The sequence below is a fragment of the Onychostoma macrolepis genome, chromosome 03, assembly GCF_012432095.1.
Source record: "Onychostoma macrolepis isolate SWU-2019 chromosome 03, ASM1243209v1, whole genome shotgun sequence".
In the NCBI taxonomy this organism is placed as follows: Eukaryota; Metazoa; Chordata; class Actinopteri; order Cypriniformes; family Cyprinidae; genus Onychostoma; species Onychostoma macrolepis.
Genome location: NC_081157.1, coordinates 14,332,043 through 14,355,837, shown reverse-complemented (window position 1 = coordinate 14,355,837; position 23,795 = coordinate 14,332,043). Strand labels below are relative to the sequence as shown.

The 23,795-nt window shown below is 38.3% G+C and overlaps 1 protein-coding gene across 1 annotated transcript; it reads left to right on the top strand.

Annotated features, from left to right (window-relative positions):
- The first annotated feature begins 835 nt into the window (after positions 1-835).
- Positions 836-2,063, top strand: LOC131534652 (GTPase IMAP family member 9-like). Its single transcript, XM_058767657.1, has 2 exons — positions 836-851; positions 1,324-2,063. The coding sequence occupies exons 1-2, from the start codon at positions 836-838 to the stop codon at positions 2,061-2,063; spliced, it is 756 nt and encodes a 251-aa protein (XP_058623640.1).
- The last annotated feature ends 21,732 nt before the right edge of the window (positions 2,064-23,795 follow it).

Below are 23,795 nucleotides of genomic sequence, written 5' to 3'. Positions count from 1 at the left end.
TACAGATGTAGTGAGTGCACACAAAGGCACATTACTGATTTCTGTTTACTGTTTTTAACCAACAGAGGTCTCCATTGCCACAGTTTATTATTAAGCTTCCTTTTTACTTGTGTATCTGTTTAAAAGAATGCATTTTAATTCATTTTTATTTTCAACCAGGCTAAATATGATATTGCGTAACAAAATTACGTAACTAATAATTCTCTTTTAAGTCATTAAAAAACACATTTAGCAGCTTTACACTAGTTGAATTGCTTTTTGCAGTGAAAATTAACAACATTTTATTGATTAAGATAAATCAATATGAAATATTGAAATAAAAAACTGAGAAAACAAAATGGTAACACTTTATTTTGATGGTCCCTTTTGAACATTCTGTTGACACTGTTGCAACTACATGTCAACAAACTTTCATAAGAGTATTAGTAGACTGTCTGCTTCATATCTACTAACTCCTTTCTATTCTACTGACTATAAGTAACTTTGCAAGAACGTGTCAACTTAATCTAACCCTAACCCTACCAGTCAACTAATACACTACTAACACTCTAATGAGAGTCAGTAGAAATGTAGGTGCAACATTACTTATAGTCAATAGAATGTGTTAAAGGGACCATCAAAATAAAATGAAACTAACAAAATAAAGTGAATGACAAATATCAATATGCATCAGTGTTAAATCATAGCAGATTTGCAGCTTAAGTCATGTGATCCCATGTAAAAGGAGGTAACCAGAGTGCTGAGAGTCACTGTGAGAAAGAGAAAGAGAAAACACTGAAAATTAGTGGAGAGATTCTAGAGCTGACTATAGAACATTACAAGGCTTTGTGTGGAAATGGCAACTATTACAGGTCAGTTCAATTTAATCAAGATAGATTTTTTGTAAATCTGAAAATAACAAAATGCTATCATAACAGCTGAATGGATATTGCACTGCAATAAGTAAAACAATTTTTAGTTCTTGGGTGATATAAGAAGTTTATGATCATTTAAACCTACTTAAACATATAAAACAAATAAAATGGCTAGATTTACGCTTTTAATATATGTAAAAGTGTAGGAAGCGGACATAAATGTCTTCAAGTATTATGTAACATTAAGCAATATGTTGAATCAAAATAAATTATAACAACATACATATACAATATACATAATGTACAAAAAATAATAATAATTTTACTGTAACCAATATGGTTAGTTGGTTGTTTATTTTGTTTGTTTCTTCAAATTCCCACTTTGTGATTGGGTATTGAATCCTAACATTTGTTACCTGGAACATTTTAAATATACAATTTAATAAAACAAATCTCTCGCTTACTTTAGGAAATCTGAGGATTGTGCTGCTGGGCAAAACTGGATCAGGAAAGAGTGCAACAGGAAATACAATCCTGGGCAGAAATGCATTTTTTGAGGACTTCAATCCAGAATCAGTTACTCAAGATTGTGAGATACAAGACTCAACAATAGGTTCAAGGACCGTCGCCGTAATTGACACTCCAGGACTGTTTGACACATGGATGGGTGAAAAGAAGGATAAGAAATCTGACATGATGACTGAAGAAAAGCTGAAGGCAAAAATAGCGAAGTGTCTGGAGATGTCTGCTCCTGGTCCTCACGTGTTCCTGCTGGTCATCAGACTGGATCAGAGGTACACCGATGAAGAGAAGAACACAGTAAAATGGGTTCAGAAGAATTTTGGAGAAGAAGCGTCATGCTACGTCTTCACTCTCTTCACTTATGCTGATTATCTGAAGAATAAAACACTGAAGGATCATATAGAAGAGAATGAAGATCTGCGACAGTTTATTATCAGCTGTGCTGGCAAATATCATTCATTAGAAAATGACAACAGAGCAAATCAGTCTCAGGTCACAGAACTACTGGAAAAGATAGATAAAATGGTGGAGAGGAATGCAGGAAAGTACTACACTCACTCAGTGTATACACATGTCCAGAGAAGATTAATCTATGAAAAATTAACCAATGGCTTATACAGTAATGTTGGAAAAATATTAGCATTTATAGTAGCACTAGTAGCTGTAGTAGTAGTATATGGTTCATAATGATTGAAAATGAGGTTGATACCGAGTTTGGCATTGATGGTGAAAATGATTAAAAGCCTGTCACTTTTATTCAGTCAGGAGTGTTTCAAAAGAAAATGTCTTTTAATAGCATTGTTTGTTCACCAGATCCCCATTGTTGGCTTTTATCTATGGTTAAAATAACTAAACCTAATGTAAACTTTATTTATCTCTGGTTTATAAAAAAAAATGTCTCCTGTAAAATTTTAAAACACAGAAATATTAAAACAAAGAACTTGTTTATCAGGTCTAATCGAATGAACATTTTGAAAAAAAGATTGTATATTGTTTTTACAAAGAAACACTGATATATTAGCATTTTTGTGTATTTAAATTAAAAGTTATGTTCTGATCTATTATTCTATAATCAGATGTAAGTACGATGCAAGTAAGAGATTTATTCATTATACAGCGTAGACAACATCAGTGATTTTAACATGATTTTTGTTTTGTTTTGGTGCTTAAACTAGACTGAAGTCAGTGATAATGTTCTTTGCTCTCTTTCTTTTTTTGCTGTTTTAATAACTGTGGAAATAAAATAAAATGATGAAATAATAACTTAATGTTTTTTTATTAAAGTGTGATCTATTACATACAAATTCAGTAATTTCAAAATATATTTTGTCACGACACCCATATCTGGTACTTTCATAAAAGACTGGTTCATGATGTGTGCATTATTTATTTATTTTGTAATAAACAAGTGTTCATTTAAATAATAATATTGGCCAATAATTTAAAAAAGACGTAAAGAATAACAAAGGCGTTGGAACTCTACTGCGCATGTCTGGTCCTGAAGCATTTCCGGTAGCGCCATTTTTAAATCTCAGATCTCTCAAAACAAGCGCGTACTATTTTAGTCTAGCGAAAATGTAATATTTAAGTTATTTAATAAATAAACGGTGATTGGAATACCCTAAATATTTCTGCGGCGCAAACCTACAAAGAGCATTAAAAGTAGTCTTCCGAACGGCTCAAAGCGGCTCTGACCGATGCTGCCTGTGCGTGTATGCGAGAGATGGCGGTAAATGTATCGCAGTCTGGATGCTTACAATTTACTCCATAGCAGAAAGTTTGGGATCATTTGTTCGTACAATGGATGACATCAGTCTTATGTTCGGTTAAACTGAAGCAAGACAAACAGTGTCACTTACGTACTTATCATGGTTTGTCGCCAAGATGTCCGGGGAGCTGATTAGTTGACATTTCACTTGCATTGCTGGGTCAGTCTGTATATCTATGCAAATATTATTTTCCATATTTATTTGTATAGCGCTTTTCACAATACATAGTTTCACTGCAGCTTTACAGAACATGCATGTATATTACAACGCTATATGAATGCTAATAAACTAATCACTACATGCCATTATTACTGATATTATTCGTTTTAAAATGTGTGCTTAGTTTGGTTAAGTTTGTGGCTGTGGAATTAACAGATTAATAAATGCACACACACTAAATACAGTATATATGTGGGCATAAATGTTTTTATGCGCATTTACTGTAAACACATACACATACAGTAGTACTGGTCAAAAGTGTGGGCACTATTACTATTTTTAATGTTTTTCCGAATCAGAATGAGCTTTATTGCCAGGTATGTTTACACATACGAGGAATTTGTTTTCGTGACAGAAGCTTCCACAGTGCAACAGAATGACAGTGACAGAACAAAAAACACAGATAATGAAAAGAAGAATTAAACAATAGAACAAGTAAATAAGGAATTACAATATACAAATTGACAATTGCATGTACAGGTATATAACAATAAAGTTATATGTACAGGTATATTATGTTCAAATTGAAATGTAGACTAAGTATGTGTGTTAGATAAATAAGTGTATAAGTTTATAAATAGTGTGTATTACACAATTATTGTCAGGTGTTCATGAGATGGATTGCCTGAGGGAAGAAACTGTTTCTGTGCTGGCTGTTCTGGTGCTCGTCAACCAGACGAGAAAAACAAAACAAGACTTTTTGAAAGAAGTCTCCAATGCTCATCAAGCCTGCATTTAATTGATCAAAAATACAGACAAAAAGAGTCATATTTTGAAATATTACAATTTAAAATAATGGTTTTCTATTTTAATGTGCTTTAAAATATAATTTATTTCTGTGATCAAATCTGAATTTACAGCATAATTACTCCAGTTATCAGTGTCACATGATCCTTCAGAAATCATTCTAATATGCTTATTATCAGTGTTGGAAACAATTGTGCTGCTTAATATTTTTTATAACCTGTGATAATTTTAGGATTCTTTGAAGAATAAAAGAACAGCATTTATTTAAAATATAAATATTTTGTAACAACATGCTACTACTGTTCAAAAGTTTGGGGTCAGTATTTTTTATTTATTTTTTGAAAGAATATTAATACATGTATTCAGCAAGGATTTTAAATTGATTAAAAAAGTGATAGTAAGGACATACTGTTAGGAAAGATTTCTATATTTTGAAAATCCCTGCCAGAATTAAAAAAAAATATTAAGCAGCACAATTTTTTCCAACACTGACAATAACCAAATATCAAATCTGCACATAAGAATGATCTCTGAAGGATCATGTGACAAGACGAGTAAAGGCTGATGGAAATTCAGCTTTGCATCACAGAAATAAATACAAAGAATATTAAAACAAAACATTTTTAAAAAATTTAATATTTCACAATATTACTGTTTTTGTCTGTATTTTTGATCCAATAAAATGGAGGCTTGATGAGCATAAGAGACGTCTTTTAAAAACATTAAAAATAGTAATGTGTCTAATAATAATAAATCTAATACTAATAGTAATGTATAGTGTGACTTTTGACCAGTACTGCATATAAACAAAAGACATCCTCTCACTTTCAACTGTTTCCACCAAATTTATTAATATGTGATCAATATCAAAAGCAACAGTCAGTATCTGGCCTGGCCATGAGCAGCTTTAAGTACTACAAGTTCTCAAACACATCTGGGTGTTCATAGGGTCACATGTGGTTTGGCACTGTCCTGTCTCCCTGTAGCACTCAGTGACATTACAGATGATGGCTTTCCTAAAGACAAAAGTAGAAATTATTTAATTTAATGCACAATATTTAAAAATAATGCTATTATTGTTTAATACATCAGTACATGTTGGACAAGCTTAATAAGTGATGAATTTTTTTTTACCGTTACCTTTTGTAAACTACAGTTAACTGTTACACTATACAACATTCAAGTTTACAGTATACATTTCTATAATGTGTTACGCACTGCATTTATCTGCTGACAAGATAGCTGGACAACTAATGTGAACTCATATTTAATTATAGCCCTCATAACGCTTGCAATAAAACGGAAATAAACTTGGCCTTTTTCACTAAAAAAGAATCAAAACGCTAGGCGCATATGTAAACAATGATGGAAAAACAATGCTGCATCATACTTGAAGAGTTAACGTAAAGAAATACAAATAATTAAATGGGGGGGGGGGACAACATTTCCTTACCTGAATGGAAATGTTCGCTGTATATCCTAGAGTTGCTAGCTGCTATTCTGCTTCTCGCTTCACTGCTGCAATCCAGGCGCATTTCTCGGAAATCTAAACCCTTTAATTTCCGATTATTTATAAATTAATGTTAGTTCCAGCCCAGAGGGAGCACCCAACCACTGAGCAACAAGGATCTCAATTTTAATTTTGACAATTTAAACAGCAGGATTAAATAAATTATCGCAATCCTACTGTATATCAAGCGCTTGCCGCCATTGTTTTGAATGCGCTCGAACATTAACCGGAAACGTCCGAGGACCAAAGACGTCACTTCCTTAAACAGCCGAATAGCTGTTGAAATGGTCTATAAATAGATGCTGAAGCTGCGGCTGAGATCAGTCACTTGTTCACAGTGTAGCACTTACAATAAAGTGAATGGCACGTAGTGTACAATGTAGGCGGTAGGGAACAATTCAGATAGTGTAAATGTGCTTTCGATTGGGGTAAATGAGGTCTGGTTTCGTTTTGTGTCATGTGAACCACGGCAGCACACACAGTCTGATCTGGACGTTGGCTCCGGTCAAGAGACGCGATCGCAATCACAGGCTTTACCAAGCTCAACGGCTCTGGCCCGAGCAGATATAAACAAAATGTTATACGTACTACCGGGAACTTAACTGTCAATTTTGTTACCGCCCCTTTTTGGGGGAAAACGAACTAGACTTCCCATAGGCTTCAATACAAAATAGCGGCAAAAAGCAACGTCCGTACACAGCCGACAGACGTGAATAACTTAAGTAATCACTAGGATTAATCATGTCAATTAATTATATGTCCACCCTGCCTGCCATAGAGCGTGAAAGATACATCCACAAACTTAATTTGGTCAATTTAAAAACTCATTACCCCAGCGTCAAATTGGTGTAACAACCCCACCCAGTGGCCAGAGGTGTCTTACCCGGAAATTTACTCGTACCTAATCTAATCACCAGGTAAGCCAGTGAATGATTTTATTTCATTTGAAAGTAAACATCTTTAAATGTATATATTATGTCCTTATATTTAGAGTACTGAGTGCACTTTTCTGTCCAGCCATACAACTAACCTGGCTTAGCTTTCGATAGCATCATCCGTAATTCATAATATTTCCATAACAGCAAGATATGGATGATGATGATGGCAGGTAGCCTGGGCTAAATTTGGGTTTTTACAAACATTATTGGTGCACCCAACCACACAACAACTCTTTGGCATGTTGTAAGGTTAGTTCACTTCCTCGATCCGATGCTGTATGGCGGTTTGTTTTCCCCCAAAAGTGGGCGTGAACCTGTTCAGAGACATTCTATGACGTTGCGCCGGTTGTGAGTATTGCCTATTTTAAAAAGGGGGCGGGGCTGCTCGATTTGTCCCACCTTGTCTTCCTGTTTCATTTGAAATTACGTCACCACATAGAGCAACGCTGCGTGTTTCAAGGCACTTCAGGGGACCTTTAAGCTGCATTGAAGCTTGATGGTATATTATGCAAAGTTATTTGTTTATAGTGGTATAGTGGTGGTTAAGTTGCTGGTGTGACTCAGCTGAGATTGATGAATAAGCTTTCGTAAGGTAAGTAGACTGGTGAATTATAAATCATAGCAGAAAATCATTAACTCATTTCACTAGATGTCCAGTAATCTCCATCATGTATCCTTTAATAATAGAACGGTTAAAAATAAGTAGGCCTATAATAAAATACAAATATAAAATTATAAAAAGTATAGCGTCTTTATAAATCACTCCCAAGCATAAGATTATTGTTTAGGCCATACCACATAATATTAGAATGGGTGCCCCTTAGTTTCAAAATACTTACAGTATAAATGATTTATAATTTTACAGGTTGTTACCCCTGTAGCAAATTAGCTCAAAAGGGAAATGTATATAAATAATTACAATTAATTATGATTAATTAAAATTATTTATATCAGCCGCCAGTAGTAACTGTAGCAGAATTAAATTGGCATCAACTAATCTGTTCGTCCAGCGAACATTAAGTGTAAGTTCATATCAACTCTAGGAAAGTATATTTTTGTGGCCACAGAAAATACTTTCCTACAGTATTAATGCATTAGAGCATGTAGCAAGGATCAAAATTGTAAAGGGACATTAATTTGCAAGGCAGAATCAGAAACACACAAGTTGTGCACAAAAGTTTTATTAAATAAACACTAACACAAACTAGTCTAACAAACAAACAAACATACAATCACTCATACATGGGGAAAGGACAAATGAGAGTTGATGGATGAAACCAACAGGAAAACCAGAGAATGAAGCTATGAAATGAGTCAGTTAACCACCTGACTGAAACCATCAGCGCCATTTATAATGGGGTCTATAGCTTATTCTAAACCTGTTTTGTTTAGTTAAATGTATGGTACTTGCATTACCTTGGTTGTTGACGAGTGTCCGGATGCAGTCTCGGGTGAAAGTTCTGATGGTTTAAAGGTTTGGTGGTGTTGGAGTTCTTAAAGTTCTTCCGGGTTTGAAGGGTGATAAACTGCAAAAGATGTTATTCTGGCTCGGTGGCGATTGGGAGAGTTTTCTCCCAGATTAAGGTGATGAGAGAACAAAGAGAGACATCTGCTGAGATCCTAGGATCTTGGATGAATGGAAAGTCAAGGCCGAAGCCAGGCTCAAACTTAAGGTACAGAAGAATTCTAGCTCACATCTTCATATTCTCAGTATCTAACAGAACCGCAGACTGGCCAGATGGGTCACTGATGTGAGAGCTTTATCTGATATCGAGGTCACACCTCCGGGAGGTCACAGAGCCAATGGTGACTTTCACTTTTGGAGAGAAAGTTTACGCCTCTTTGTCTTAGAACATGGTAATTTGCATAGGTAATTCGACTGGGGTTAATGAAAAAACTACTAAAGATTCTTAGGACACTAATATGTTGCATAGGTATCAACATTTAATATCCACTCTCAATTAGATCATCCGAAGACGAATTTATAGATACTAAACATGGCATAGGTAAGGTTACATGAACGAGTGGTTCTATCGTAAGCATGCATAAAACAGTATACAATACAAAATCAATATACAAGAACAGTAATAATATATGCAATGACCTGAGGATATATGATAGGAAGGACAAAGAAAAGTCTGTCTATAAATTAATGAAAGAAGTCGTTATAACAGTATGGCTGCATCCGAAACCGCCTACTTCTCTACTATATAGTAGGCAAAAAGCAGTAGGCGAGCGAATAAGTATGTCCGAAACCTCAGTATTCATAAAAGAGTAGGTGAGAATTACATGTAAATGCACTCTGGAGACGTGCATGTGTTTACTGGAGCTCCGCTGTTCACTATACATAATAAAACGTTTTTACAGAAAAATCACAAATATACTATAACGTTACAGTCTAGCGTCTTTACACCTTAAGCAAATCAACCGTTTACTCTACAGTAGCTCAACAAATGTTATTTTAACACAGGAAACCGTGTTTTTGGTTTGTAATACTCACATTTGTAAACACCCGCATCGCTGTTCTCCATCACGTTCGATGATGACGTATTGATCTCCCGTGGGCTTCTGGGATTGAAAAGTATCCATCGATGAGCACTCAAGAATCTGGGCTAAAGCGGTAGGACAACCCGGGAACTTCTCGACTACTCTTTTATGAATACTGAGGTTTCGGACATACTTCATCGCTCCCCTACTGCTTTTCCCCTACTATATAGTAGAGAAGTAGGCATATTCGGACGCACTTTAAGTAGACGCACGTCCGAATCTCGCGAGAATTAGTATGTCACCCAGGTAATTCTCGCCTACTCTAATATGAATACTGAGGTTTCGGACATACTTATTCGCTCGCCTACTGCTTTTCGCCTACTATATAGTAGAGAAGTAGGCGGTTTCGGATGCAGCCACAGTCTTTTCTGCTTGCTGCTGTAGCAAATTAGCTTAACCCTCTGGGGTCTGAGGTCATTTTGGGGCCCTTGAGATGTTTTGACATGCCCTGATATTTGTGCTTATTTCAGCTACTTAAAACATACTATTGACCAACATGTAATTTTTTTTGTATTCAGCACAAACTGTGCTGCTACAATAATATGTGACCAAGATGGATGTATTTACATATGAACAGATATAATAATAGAAATGTTACGAATCCGGTTCATGGCCTTCCGTCTGATTGCCACCAGAAGTCACCCTTCCATCATATTGACTCTCACACTACACAGACTGTTTCACATTACCTTGCACTACAATTCCCATCAGCCATTGCACTGACGACACACACAGCTGATTGCACTGATCACATACCCTACATAAACCATGGTCTTCCTCTTCGCCGAGTATTGTATAGTGTATATCCTAGCGATAGCTACTCTACGGAGCCCACTTAGTTGTCATAGTCTTGCCTTGCCTGTTTTTTCCTGTGTTTTGATTCCCGTGTTTCCTGGATTAACCCTTGCCTGACCGTTCGGACACTGTTTGCACCTCTCTTGGATTATAGCTTGTGTACCTGGTTGATCCTGCCAGTAACATATGCTTGTCTCAAAGATTAAGCCATGCAGGTCTAAGTACACACGGCCGGTACAGTGAAACTGCAAATGGATCTGCACACCTCTCGTCTCGTCGGCTCCGTAACAGAATACTCGGCCACACAAGGATCCAGCGGCTTTCCAGAGGAACACTTGCCAGGTATGGACACAGCACTGATGCTATTGGCTCTTAAACAAGGCCCGCATTCACTGGAGAACTATATTCGGGAATATTTAGCCATCGTGCACTACTCTGACTTACCGGACTGTTTATTGATAGAGTTTTTTTGTGACGGTATTAATCAGCCACTGTAGTCTGAGCTTAGACGCGAGGGTCCGCGTTCATCACTTGCTCAGTTTATTGATTATGCTTTGTTGACTGATGGCTCTTTGTTTACTGTGGGTGTTGCGGAGGGAGAACGCGACACTGCATCTATGACCAAGATAGCAGTTGCGTTAGAGCACGATCACAAAATGGCGGCCACAACCACACTCTGTCATGTCAGTACTGCCAGTCATGAGCCAAGTCAAGTCATCGTTGACCGCCATGAGCCAGGCCAAGTCACAGTGGATCTTCATGAATCAGGCCAAGTTGATCTTCATGAGCCAAGTCAAGTCACCGTTGATCGTCATGAGTCAAATCAAGTCACAGTTGATGTTAAAGAGCCAAGTCAAGTTATTGTTGATCTTTGTGAATCCAGTCAGATCATAGTTGATCATCTTGAGTCTAGTCAATTCACCGTTGATCATCACGAGTCAGACCACGTCACAACTAATCATCCAGAGTCAAGCCCAGTCACTGTTAATCTACTAGTCTCCGATGACCTTCCCGAGTCTTTTCACGTCTCCGCTGACCTACCCGAGTCTTGCCATTTCTTCGCTGATCGTCCAGAGTCTCGCCACATCTCCGCAGATCTGCTAGAGTCTCGTCCCGTCTCAACTGATCTGCCAGAGTCTCGTCATGTCTCGTCTGACCTTCCAGAACCTCTTCACATCACGTCTATCACCCCAGAACCATGTCCTGTTATGGTTGTTGTACTGCAACCCTCCACTTCTCTATCAAGGGAAACTGTCAGCAAACATCAGAGGTTGGCATCCAGTGTGGAGGATCCACCGCTGGCGTCAGCACGCATTGCTGGTATCCCCAAACCAGCTTACTTTAACCCTCTGGGGTCGACAAACGCGTATACGCGTTTTTGAGGCAGATTTTCCTGATAAGGCTGAAATGAGCTTGAATTACTCTGCCATTTTTGATCGTACAGATAAAAGCAATACACCATTCGAATCTGTAAGGTGTCTACTTTTATTTGTATACACTCATAATAACAACTAAACTTTGTGCTTTTGAAGAATAAAGAAAACAAACAGGGTGCGCTCTCTGTCTTCTCCGTCTCCGCAAACTGCTTTTTGAAACACGTCACTAAAATGAACTGTAACTCAGCAAATACTTCACACAGAGACATGAGAAATATATCTGTAGAAAGCTTGACATGTCTACTGTTAAATGAAGTAAGTCTTACCGAAAACAAATATTCTGTGATAAAGTAATCCGTATGAAACCAAGGACATGTCCAGTTTTTCCATCTGGTCTCATTATCTTTAATTAGGTCACGCCCACGTGCTGCTCGCGCTATTGTTATTACAAACCTCCACGCGAGCCACGCGGCATGTAAACACCCACACCACCATAAACAAAGCAGCAACGCGTTCATCTCGGATACTTTTCAGTTTTGGAAGAACACGCTGTGAGGAATAAGCCTTGTATTTACCTCAGAAACGCACTGAGAGGAAAAAGAGATGTATTTACCCCCAGAAGACGACGTGCTGAGAGGAAAAAGCTTTGTTTACCTCACAAACAGAGCGCGAGCGCAGCTGGAGCCGCCGGAGGAGGAGATACTTTTTTCCGAGTAAGTAATGTTTCTTATTGGCATTCGATAATGTGTTGTTGTGACAAAGTTGAAGGCATTTACTAGGTGAACTTTTCCCAAACTATAACTCCAGAATAAAATGTGTGAAATCGAGTGCAACATTTTGAAATATGATAGGCAACCTTTCATTGCATTTAAATGTTGCACGACGTGAGGATAGTTATATGTTCTATAAACAATGATATAAAAGTAATGTCTTAGAAAGTTTAGACCAATCTTTACTGTGAAGTAGTCTACTCTGTTTGCAAATACCTGCTCAAACATGTTTATAATAAGCTTAACAATAATAATTTAGTTTCTCAGTTATAAAATGTTGTTTTTGTATTGTATGATAATACATGCAAAGCATGTGTGCATCTATGTTATAAAATCACGTGGCCAATATTGGTGATTGCTAATGTAATAATATAGTTGCTCCTGATAAGACTATCAACATGCTCACTAATTTATTTATTAATTTTAGTGGGGTGGGGGGGGTGCTTTATTTATTTTGAATAGTAACAATATGTAGGCCTATATATTATAATAAATATAATGTACTGTTTTTGCTGTACTTTGGATCAAATAGATGAGCTGAAGACACTTCTTAAAAAAAAAAACATTACAAATCTTACTGTTTAAATAATTTGACTGGTAGTGTATGTATTGTCACCATGTTTGCTTTGTCTTTGTCCGTTCATTGTGTTGCTCACGTCTGTTTTGTGTTTTCTCATGCAGTTTCTGCTGTCTCCCGTTTTCCTGGGTTCCAGTTTCATGCCACTGTTTTGGATATTTTGGATATTTCACCCATGATGTCTTGACTCTTCTGTTGTTTATTCGTTTGTTTGTTCCTAATAAACTGTTTAATTGCACTCGCAAGTTATTTTATGTGATAGTTATACGTATACACATTTCTTTTTTCCTCACATTCTTTCTTGTAACTCTTCTCTCTCAGTCACACACCTGACTGAATGGCTCATTATGGAGCTCATTATGCGGGCCTTTGTCTTCTCAGGTGTGAGTCACGCCCTCTCGCATAGAGCCTTTCCACTCAAAAAGTGACTTAGAAAATTTTAATCAATATATTGTTTTCTCTGAATGAGTGAGTTAGATTATTTTCAGGTCATTCTGAAGCAAATATTCTAGGCTACAAGATCCAGTTCTCAAAAGTCTTGTGAACAAATGTTCTGTATGTGTTTTATGGCCTTATTTCAGTTACTTTAAAATTTTAGTTTTTTTGTAACCACGCATAAACGTTTTCTCAAAAACACAATCATGTACGTACAAGCTGCTCACATATTATTGTAGCCCAGTTTGTGCTGAATACAGTGTTTTTAGACTTTAGCCATTAAAATGTTTATAAGCAACTGAAAAAAGCACGAATGTCAGGGCATGTCAAAACTTCTCCGGGGCCCCAAAACACCCTCAGACCCCAGAGGGTTAACCCTACTGTTCCTGCCCCAATTCCCCTGTCCGAAGCGCTTCCCCTGATGGGAATCGCTTTATGTTGCATTTGGGCTGCGTACACCACCACAGAACTGCCCGAGGTGGCGGCACCTGCTGCAGCTTCTCCAGAGGTGGCAGCACACTCGCCTCAGCCCCTTGTATGGTGGTGGCACCCAGTCATGTACTCTCAGCCTGTTGTGTTGCGGTCAGAGACCGTTACTGAACTGTCCTTGTGTCCTGAGTTTACCACTGTAGAACCTCCAGAGGTGGCGGCAGCCGCTGCGTAACCTTCAGAGGTGTCAGCGGTATTCAACTATGAACCCTCGTCCTGTCCTGTCACAGCTATGGAGGCTGTCTGTGAACTGCCCTGCTTTGAACTGGCCACGGAGGCCAATAATGAACCTTTCTTTGCTCATGTCACGGCCACAGAGGCCGTTTTTGAACATTTGTACCGTTCTGAACCAGCCATAGTGGCTGATTATGAACTGTCTGTCTTGCCTGTCTCTGTCAAGGAAGCTAAACCTGAACTATCTGTCATGAACTCAAAAACTGTAAATGCACCCCATATCTGTCCCATTAACCCTGTCATTGCCAAAGACAACATTAGTGAACAGTCTGTATGTCCCCTTCCAGTCAGTGTGTTTAATGCTGAGTTATCTGTCTGTCCTGTTTCTATGAATGAGCCTGACTGTGAATTATTTGCCACTGCTTTTCTCACTGAAAAATCTACCAGTCCAGTCACTGTCAATGAGTCACATTTTAAGCTATCTTCCTGTCCAGTTCCAGTCAATGACTTAACCCTCTGGGATCTGAGGTCATTTTGGGGCCCTTGAGATGTTTTGACATGCCCTGATATTTGTGCTTATTTCAGCTACTTAAAACATACTATTGACCAACATACAATTTTTTTGTATTCAGCACAAACTGTTGCACAGTTTATAACATAATAACACCTGTTGCACCAATAAGAATTAAGTTATTTGTGTAAGTGCAACTATGGATGCTATTTGGACCAGTTAGGTTTGACTATGGAGCCTGTAAATAGCGTAAATAAAGGCTTGAGCAAATTCAGTATATATCAGCTGGTTATTTACTGTGAAATGGCCAATGTTAAAGGAGAGAGAAAAAAAAATGTAAACAGTTGTATAACAAAAAAAACAGTATACCGGTATCACAGAGTACAAATGTCAGATTGTACAACAAATACAAAAAACCTACAGGTGCACCTCGTAAACACACTTAATATATCTATAAGTATGTAAGATCAGTTTGGTAGTTCTTACCCATCCATGAAATTTGTAACTCACAAAAATCAAAATATAAGTCAATCAAGTTTCACAAAGTCAATAAAGACCCAATCCAATGAATTCTCAGTTTTCTTCCACAGTCAGATTTTGTCAAATCAAACAGTTCCTTTAAAGTCTCTTTAACAAAAAAAAAAAGAAAAAAAAAAAAAAAAAGAAAAAAAAAAAATTCAGTTCGGTTTCTTTTCCAGCAATCAGTAAAAAACAGAAAAAACAGTTCAATGTTAAATCCGTGCCACGTGGATGGGCATTAGGAAAAAAAATAGATCCGTTGGACAGTCCAGGAAGAGAATTTCCTCGTACTTTCAACCGAGAAGATGGAAAAATAGAAAAATTATAAATAAGCTGAGATCCCACCTTGTATGGCAGAAACCCGTAGTTTCACAATAAAATGCTTATTCAGTCAATTGAATGTCCAGATCCATGGGAGTCTCGCCATCAACTGATTTCTAGAACTTTCAGTTCTACTGCAACAAAAACCTGACCAAATCCTTGTCAATCCATGATTTTATGAATATTTTGTGACAAATGATGATCTTTCTAATCTGATTGCACACACTAATCCGCGTCAGCTCTGCTCTGTCACCTTTTCGCAAAATGGAGGATTCAACTCTCCCTCTGCAGGGGAGCACGTTATTGGGAGAGCAGACTTAAAGGGCCAGTACCACCTTTTTTCACATACAGAATGTAATTTAATACAAAGACTCAAATAAATGAAAATCAAATAAAAACATTCTTTTCAACCAAAAGAAAACATTTCCCTTTTATGAATTTAATAATTAAATAATAAAATGACAAACCACTGTTAAGTAATGTGTTTTTGTTTGTTAATTAATTTTAAACTCTTTGTATGTGACAATCACCCGTGTTACATGTACTACAATAATATGTGACCAAGATGGATGTACATGTTTGCATTTTTTAGAAAAAAAATATTTTGCGTGGTTAGTACGTTTTCGGGGAAAAAATGTAGCTGAAATAAGGCCTTAAAACCCACACTAAATAGTCCTGACCAAGACTTTTGAGTAATCAGTCTTGTAGGCTAGAATATTTACTGATGATGTGAAAATCATGCTGCTTACTCATTCACAGAAAACAATATATTGATTTCTATTTTTTAAGACATGTTTTGTGATCGAAAGACTATATGCAAAGGAGTGGCAATGGCAATATATATATATATATATATATATATATGTGTGTGTATGTGTGTGTGTGTGTGTGTGTGTATATATATAGGTTTTGTATCCATAGACTCACACATGCTTTGTACTATCATAAAAAAAGAAAGAAATCTTATATCTGAGAAACTAATTATTATTGTTTAGCACGTTATTAAAATCTATTTCTGAACAGAGTAGGCTATTAATAATAAACATGTTCTAAACATACTTAGACTCTTAGCATTCATCAGGTTACAGTGTACACTTATATTACTTTTATTGTTTTGTTTTACACAATTTCAAACATTGCAGTCAGGAAAAAACCCAACTATGATTTTGTAGTCATATAGCCTATTAAGCCTATCATATTGCTTCCCTCTGAGATCGATGGCTTCAGTCTGTTGCGCTGCTGAGAGGTTTGTGATTATAGCTCCGTGTACCTTCGCTTTTTATTGAATCTCTACCTTACTTTCACTCCTTTTTGTCTAAAGTGATAATATATAACTTAATTCCCACCATATTTTTGGTGCTATCCTTCAAACTAATCTAACTAATTTGATCGTCCGCTTTTAAAACCGCAAGTGCAGCTTGTTAGCCCGTTAGCTTGTCACTCGCGGTTCCATTTGCATTTCGGGCCTATTATTTATTTTTATTTTTTTCCTCGCTACATTTTTCACAAGCTCATCAAACAACAGTGGTAAGTGGTAAGTTAAGTTGGTATCATTCATCAATCACGGTGAGTAATGGCTTCTTCTCCTGCTATTGTTGTTTGCACTGTTTGCCACATGTATAGTTTATCTGTCTCTGTCAGCAGCGAGGGATTCACATGTGATAAATGCAGGGAAATAGTTAGGCTGACAGAGAAGGTTTTAGAACTAGAGACACGCATCCAAACTTTAGTTGAGGATAGTAAGAATGTGAGGGCTGTAGATACTGCTTTGGATGCGACTAGCTCAGGGAGTCCTGTACATTGTTCGGTTTCGGTTGAGCCCGTGCAGCAGGGCAACTGGGTGACAGTGAGGCGCCTAGTCGTGGGTCAAAACACCACTCTTCCGTTCCGATCAGAACATCAAACAGGTTCTCCCCACTCAGTGACGCACCCACTGAGACACCTGATGAAAGTGCTCTAGTTATTGGCGATTCTATTGTACGGAACGTGAAAATAGAGACACCAGCCACCATAGTCCATTGTTTACCAGGAGCCAGAGCGCCTGACATCTTGGCAAATTTAAAAGTGCTGACTAATGCTAAACGTAAATTCAGTAAGATTGTTATTCAAGTCGGCGCTAATGATGTTCGACTTCGCCAGTCGGAGATCACTAAAAATAATGTTAAAGAGGTGTGTGAACTTGTAAGTACGAGGTCAAGACACTGTAATATGCTCTGGTCCGCTGCCTGCTTACCGTGGCGATGAGATTCATAGCAGACTGTCGTCACTCAATGGCTGGATGTCTAAGTGGTGCCCACAGAATAACATAGGTGTGGTATCGTGCAGTATAATTGAAAAGTAAAGCAGAAGAGACAGGAGTAGCGAACATTCAGCATGTTTACATTGAACACATTTCTCCCTTTTAAAGAACATACTTTGGGGTAACTGGACAGCAAGATTAATCGCTTAATCTATTAATTAATCAATCTGATAGCAGAGTCATCTTGTACATTTAACCAACCTTTAACCCTCTGGGGTCCGAGGTCATTTTGGGGCCCTTGAGATGTTTTGACATGCCCTGATATTTGTGCTTATTTCAGCTACTTAAAACATACTATTGACCAACATGTAATTTTTTTTTGTATTCAGCACAAACTGTGCTACAATAATATGTGACCAAGATGGATGTACATGTTTGCATTTTTTAGAAAAAAAATATAATGCGTGGTTTGTAAGTTTTGGGAAAAAAAATGTAGCTGAAATAAGGCCATAAAACCCACACTAAATAGTCCTGAACAAGACTTTTGAGTAATCAGTCTTGTAGGCTAGAATATTTACTTCAAAATGATGTGAAAATCATTCTGCTTACTCATTCACAGAAAACAATATATTGATTTAAAATTTTCAAGACATGTTTTGTCAGAGGGTCTATATGCGAGGGAGTGGCAATGGCCATGAATATTAAGTGAGTCTCACCTGAGAGACAAAGGGCCCTCCCCTATGGGCCCCTAATGGCCCATCAGTGTGACTGTGAGGCAGGTAAGAGAGAATGTGAGGAGATTGAAAAAAAGGGTTTTTTAAATTATTTGTATTTTATTTACAACACAGTATAATCAAAACATACATAATGAAGGTCAAAGACACATTATTGTGCACACTGATCTAACTACAGAGATGTGAACAGACTTTGAGTCATTCCTGCAGCAGATTCTGTTCAACAAGTGAAACAAGTAAATCATACCTGATATTTACGTGTTTTATTTAAGTGTTTCTACTTCTTTCCATGGATTCAAGAAGAAAAAAACATAATCAGTAGAGAAGGAGCTTGTTTTGACATAGAATATCAGTGTAGTTGAACATCTGATGTTGGTACAGCGCTCTCAGAGGAAAACAGTTTGAAGAGACATCAGGATACATCTGGTGCTGGTATCTGATTCAAAATACAAACAAAAAAAACATTTGTGAGCATGTTAATATCAGGAACATCTGTATATATATCATAAATATCATATATATCACTATCATAAAAGAGAGAAAGAAATCTTATATCTGAGAAACTAATTATTATTGTTTAGCACGTTATTAAAATCTATTTCTGAACAGAGTAGGCTATTAATAATAAACATGTACTAAACATACTTAGACTCATAGCATTCATTATGTTACAGTGTACACTCATATTACTTTTATTGTTTTATATAGAGCATGAAAACATCATCGCGCTGTAAGAAATTTAAATACAATGAATCATATTCAAAATATTTTACACGATTTCAAACATTGTAGTCAGGAATTATAGTTTGGGAAAAACCCAACTATGATTTTGTAGTCATATAGTCTAGTATGTATGATTTTATAGTAGCCTATGGTATGATTCTGTAGCCACAGACTCAAACATGCTTTGTACAATAAAAGGATGCACTTTGTACTATAAAAAATGATATTTTATATCTGAGAAACTAATTATTATTGTTTAGCACGCTATTAAAATCTATTTGTGAACAGAGTATTAATAATAAACATGGTCTAAACATTCTTAGACACGTAGCATTAATCATGTTGTCGTTTGGGGGAAAACTCAGCTAACTGTTAGTAAATCCATTCAAGTTTATGTCACAATAAAACGGTAACTAATGTAAAAAAGAAACATTACGTACTCATCTCCTCTGCTGGATGAAATCGTGTTCTTCTTTCGAGGGAAATCCTGCTTTTACTCGGCGCGTCTTCCAGAAACGAACAGTAGCCGGAGACGGAGAAGACAGAGAGCACACCCTGTTTGTTTTCTTTATTCTTCAGAAGCACAAAGTTTAGTTGTTATTATGAGTGTATACAAATAAAAGTAGACCCCTTACAGATTCGAATGGTGTATTGCTTTTATCTGTACGATCAAAAATGGCAGAGTAATTCAAGCTCATTTCGGCCTTATCAGGAAAATCTGCCTCAAAACGCGTATACGCATTTGTCGACCCCAGAGGGTTAAATCTCTAGTATAAAACACTGTAACATATTTGGAAACAGCAGTGATACAGATTGTAACAATTCTGTATTATTAGAACTTATTGAGTCAGGATAGCACAACTTGGTAGCATAAGCAATGCAGGCACAGTGCATGCGATACATCAGATCTAAGGAACATAATAATTTAACCAACTAGGTTTATGAACATTACGTTTGGGTCTAAGAGTATGAGTATTAGTACAGTGACCAGCGTTCTCAGCAGGAGTTGTTGTTGTGCATGGGAATGCAGTAAGATTGGAAGCATTCCAAGTTTTTCCATCACTCAGAACATATGTACCCACCCCCAGTTTTTTGTTAACTTTGAGAGGGTCTGTGAACTTCCTGTGCCCCTTAGGAACATGCAGATGGTTCCGAACTCTCACTTTATCCCCCTCCTGGAAGCAAGGAGTGCGTGCACCGTGCTTGGCATCAGTATAGTTTCGTTTTATGTTGCAGCCGTGCAACCCTTTGGCGAACAGTCATATCAGTGGGTGAGCACACAGGAGGAGATGGCAGAATAGACAGCCTTGTGAGCTTTTGTCTGCCATAGAGGAGCTGAAAAGGTGAGGTACCGGTTGCAGCATGTGGAGTGGCACGGTAAACCTGCAAGAAGTCAGTTACAACAGGTTTCCATGGAAGATGTTGCTGGATGGCCGTTTGGACAGTGTGTTTGAGAACAAGGTTAAAGCTGCATTAGCTGCTGCATAGTAGAGAGAGGAACGATGGTGATGAATATTCAGTTTTTCCAGAAAAGCAGCGAAGACAGCAGATGTAAACTGAACACCGTTGTCAGTAACTATGCTCAGTGGATTGCCATGGCGACTGAATACCGATGACAGAAACAAAACCACAGAGTCCGTAGTGACGGTGTGAGTAAAGGAGACCTCAGGCCATTTGCTGTAATAATCGGTCAATGTAATTGCAAACCTGCAATCAGATGTCAACAGTGTCAAATGGTCCGACTATATCCACAGCTGCTTTCTGCCATGGTCCATCTGGCAGCGGCACCGGCTGAAGAGGAGCAGGATGTGACATCACAATTTTGTCATTAAGTTGACATACATGACAGGAACGGACAGCATCGTGAACTTGAGCATCCATCCCTGGCCACCAATAAAGGTCACGGAGGCGCTGTTTAGTTCTCACCTCCCCTTGGTGTCCTTCGTGCGCTATGGAGACCAGTGTAGAGTGTAGAGTAGGGGAAACACTGTTGCTGTATCACGACATAAGTCCAAGTAAGGAGCGCAAAGTAGATGCATCAGAAGGTGCAGGTGCATTGAGTATTGCCTGTACTCGTGACTCATCAGGACGAAGGCCCTCTGCTGACACTGTATGTCCCAAAAACAGCAGGCTGGTTTTCCGGAAACGACACTTGTCTTTATTGAGTTGTAAGCCAGCGGCTTCTAGACGCTGTAACACCGCTTGAAGTGTTTTGTCATGTGAATCCATGTCACGTCCGTGGATGATAATATCATCCAGATAATTTTCAATCTATTTAAACAGCCAGAATGATGGTCATCATTTTCTGGAATGCTGCAGGCGCTGAAGCCAATCCATAGGGAACATGGCAGAATCGGTACAGTCCATCATGGGTAATAAAGGCTGTGAGATCGCGACTGTCCTCGTGCAGCGGTACTTGGTAGTAAGCATTAGTCAGATCAATAGTAGTGAAGACAGCAGAACCTTTAAGAGCAGCGAGCAGTTCATCCATGTGTGGCAACGGAAAAGAGTCAACGATTACTGCTTTATTTGGCCCTCTGAGGTCAACACACATCCTGATTTTTCCAGATTTTTTCTGTGTAACAACAATTGGTGAAACCCATGCAGACGCATCTATGAGTTCTATCACCCCAGCTGCTTGTAAGCTATTTAATTCCTCTGACACAGCACTGTGAACACAGAGTGGCACGCGGCTAAGTTTTTGGCGCACGGGTGTGACTGTTTCATCCAGCTTTACCTGGTGTACGAAGTTTTTAGCACATCCGAACTGTTAAATCAGCAACAGTGCACTGTAACACTGGTACAGGAGGAGCAAGGTCAGAAAGAGCATCAGGAGACAGTACTTGACTGTTCTCAATCCTCACATGCAGTGCAGACATAAGGTCCCTCCTCATTACTGGTGTGCCTTTTTTCACAATGAAGAACGTAGCAGGTACTGTGTGGTCATGTAACGAGACGTTTGCTGACAAACACCCAACTACCAGAATTTGAGCTTTTGCGTAAGTCACAAGCCTGGCTGTTGGTTGTGACAGTGCAACATTACTGAAATGGCATGCATAAGTACTATAAGGCAAGATAGATACAGAAGAGCAGGTGTCAACCACCAAATTCACCATAAAGGCTCGATCGGCAGAGGTAAATATAGTTACTGTACTTTTGATGCTGGGCGGGCAGGATGGATCTTCTGTGTACAGAACAGTAACTTCTGGTAATTCAATTTCATGGACCTCGCACATATTTGATTGTGCGGATCAGCACACTTTAGCATAATGTCCAGTCTTTTTACACTTTCTGCATGTTGCAGTAGGGCAGTTTGTGTGTCTCCGAGCCACAGCGAAAGCAGGACTTCCTTTTCCCCACGTGAACAGAATTAGGAGGTGCATGTGAAGGTTTTCCTCTCCTGCGCTTTACTACGTGCTGCACTGCTTGTACGGAGGCGGTAACTTGGCGGGAATTTGAAATGGATTTAGCCTGATCAGAAGCTGATTCAATCTGACTCGCTATTGTGACAGCTCTGTCCAGTGTGAGATCAGTTTCGAGTAAAAGTCTCTCACGTATTCTCTCACATTTTCCACTAACTGATCGCGAATCATCTCGTCAGCACAGGCACTGAATTCACATGTAACAACAAGTTCATAAGCAGCAACGTATTGTATAACTGTCTCGTGAGGAGCCTGGCAGCGCACGGAAGGCGTGACGTTCAGCCACTATGTTAGCTTTTGGCACAAAGTAGGCTTTTAGTGCAGCTTCTGCATCCTTGTACGTCGTACCTATGTTAGGCAATGAGTAGAAAATTCGCTGTCCCTCTGTGCCGAGGCAGTGAAGCAGTACAGCTCTCTGTCTTTCGTCCAGCCAGGAGTCCCCCGTTGCGTCAATCACTCATAGGTAGTTTTCAAAGATCCGCAGAACGGCATAGAAGGCTCGCCAGGGCAAGGCAGGAAAAAACTCGGGAAAGGCACATTGGCAACAGCCATCTTCGCGACCAAAAATAGCAGAAAGAAAAAAATATCTTAATCCTCGTCGCCAATTTGTGGTATCGTGCAGTATAATTGAAAAGTAAAGCAGAAGAGACAGGAGTAGCGAACACTCAGCATGTTTACTCCACTTCCAACTCACGCTCACGTCATTACATCACATGCGTAAAGATACAACAGTTCAGGACTTACTATTTCAAAATAGTAGTCACAATGCAATGTTACTCATGAACACAACAATAGGCTTCATAGACAATTGGAAGAATTTTTGGGGCAGACCTGACCTGTTGAAAAGAGATGGTGTTCATCCCTCCTGGGGTGGTGCCGCTCTTCTCTCTAGAAATATAGCACATAGTCTTAGAGTTTGTACTTGACTAACTGGAGCCCAGGTCAGGAAGCAGACAGACTGGCTAAACCGATCGTCTGCTAGCCGCCTCACGTCACAGAAGTCAGTTAACTCTCAGCACATAGAGACTCTTTCACCTAGATATCACTCTATAGAGACTGCGTCTGTTCCCCGAACTAGAAAATACAGAAAACACCCAAACCAAAGTAATAGTAACAATTTAATTGATGTTCAACAAATAAAAAAACGATATAATACAGATAAACACATGATAAAGCTTGGCTTATTGAATATTAGATCCCTTTCTTCAAAAGCACTTTTTGTAAATGATATGTTCACTGACCATAAACTAGAGTGCTTTGTCTGACAGAAACCTGGCTAAAACAAGATGATTACATTACTTTAAACGAGTCTACACCCCAAGATTACTGTTACAAACATGAACCGCGTCCAAAAGGTAAAGGGGGAGGTGTTGCTACAATTTATAGCAATATTTCCAGTATCTCTCAGAGGTCAGGTTTCAAGTATAATTCGTTCGAAGTAATGGTGCTTCATATAACGTTATCCAAAGAAACAAGTATTAATGATAAATCCCCTGTGATGTTTGTACTGGCTACTGTATACAGGCCACCAGGGAACCATACAGACTTTATTAAAGAATTTTCTGATCTTCTATCGGAGTTAGTGCTGACTGCAGATAAAGTCC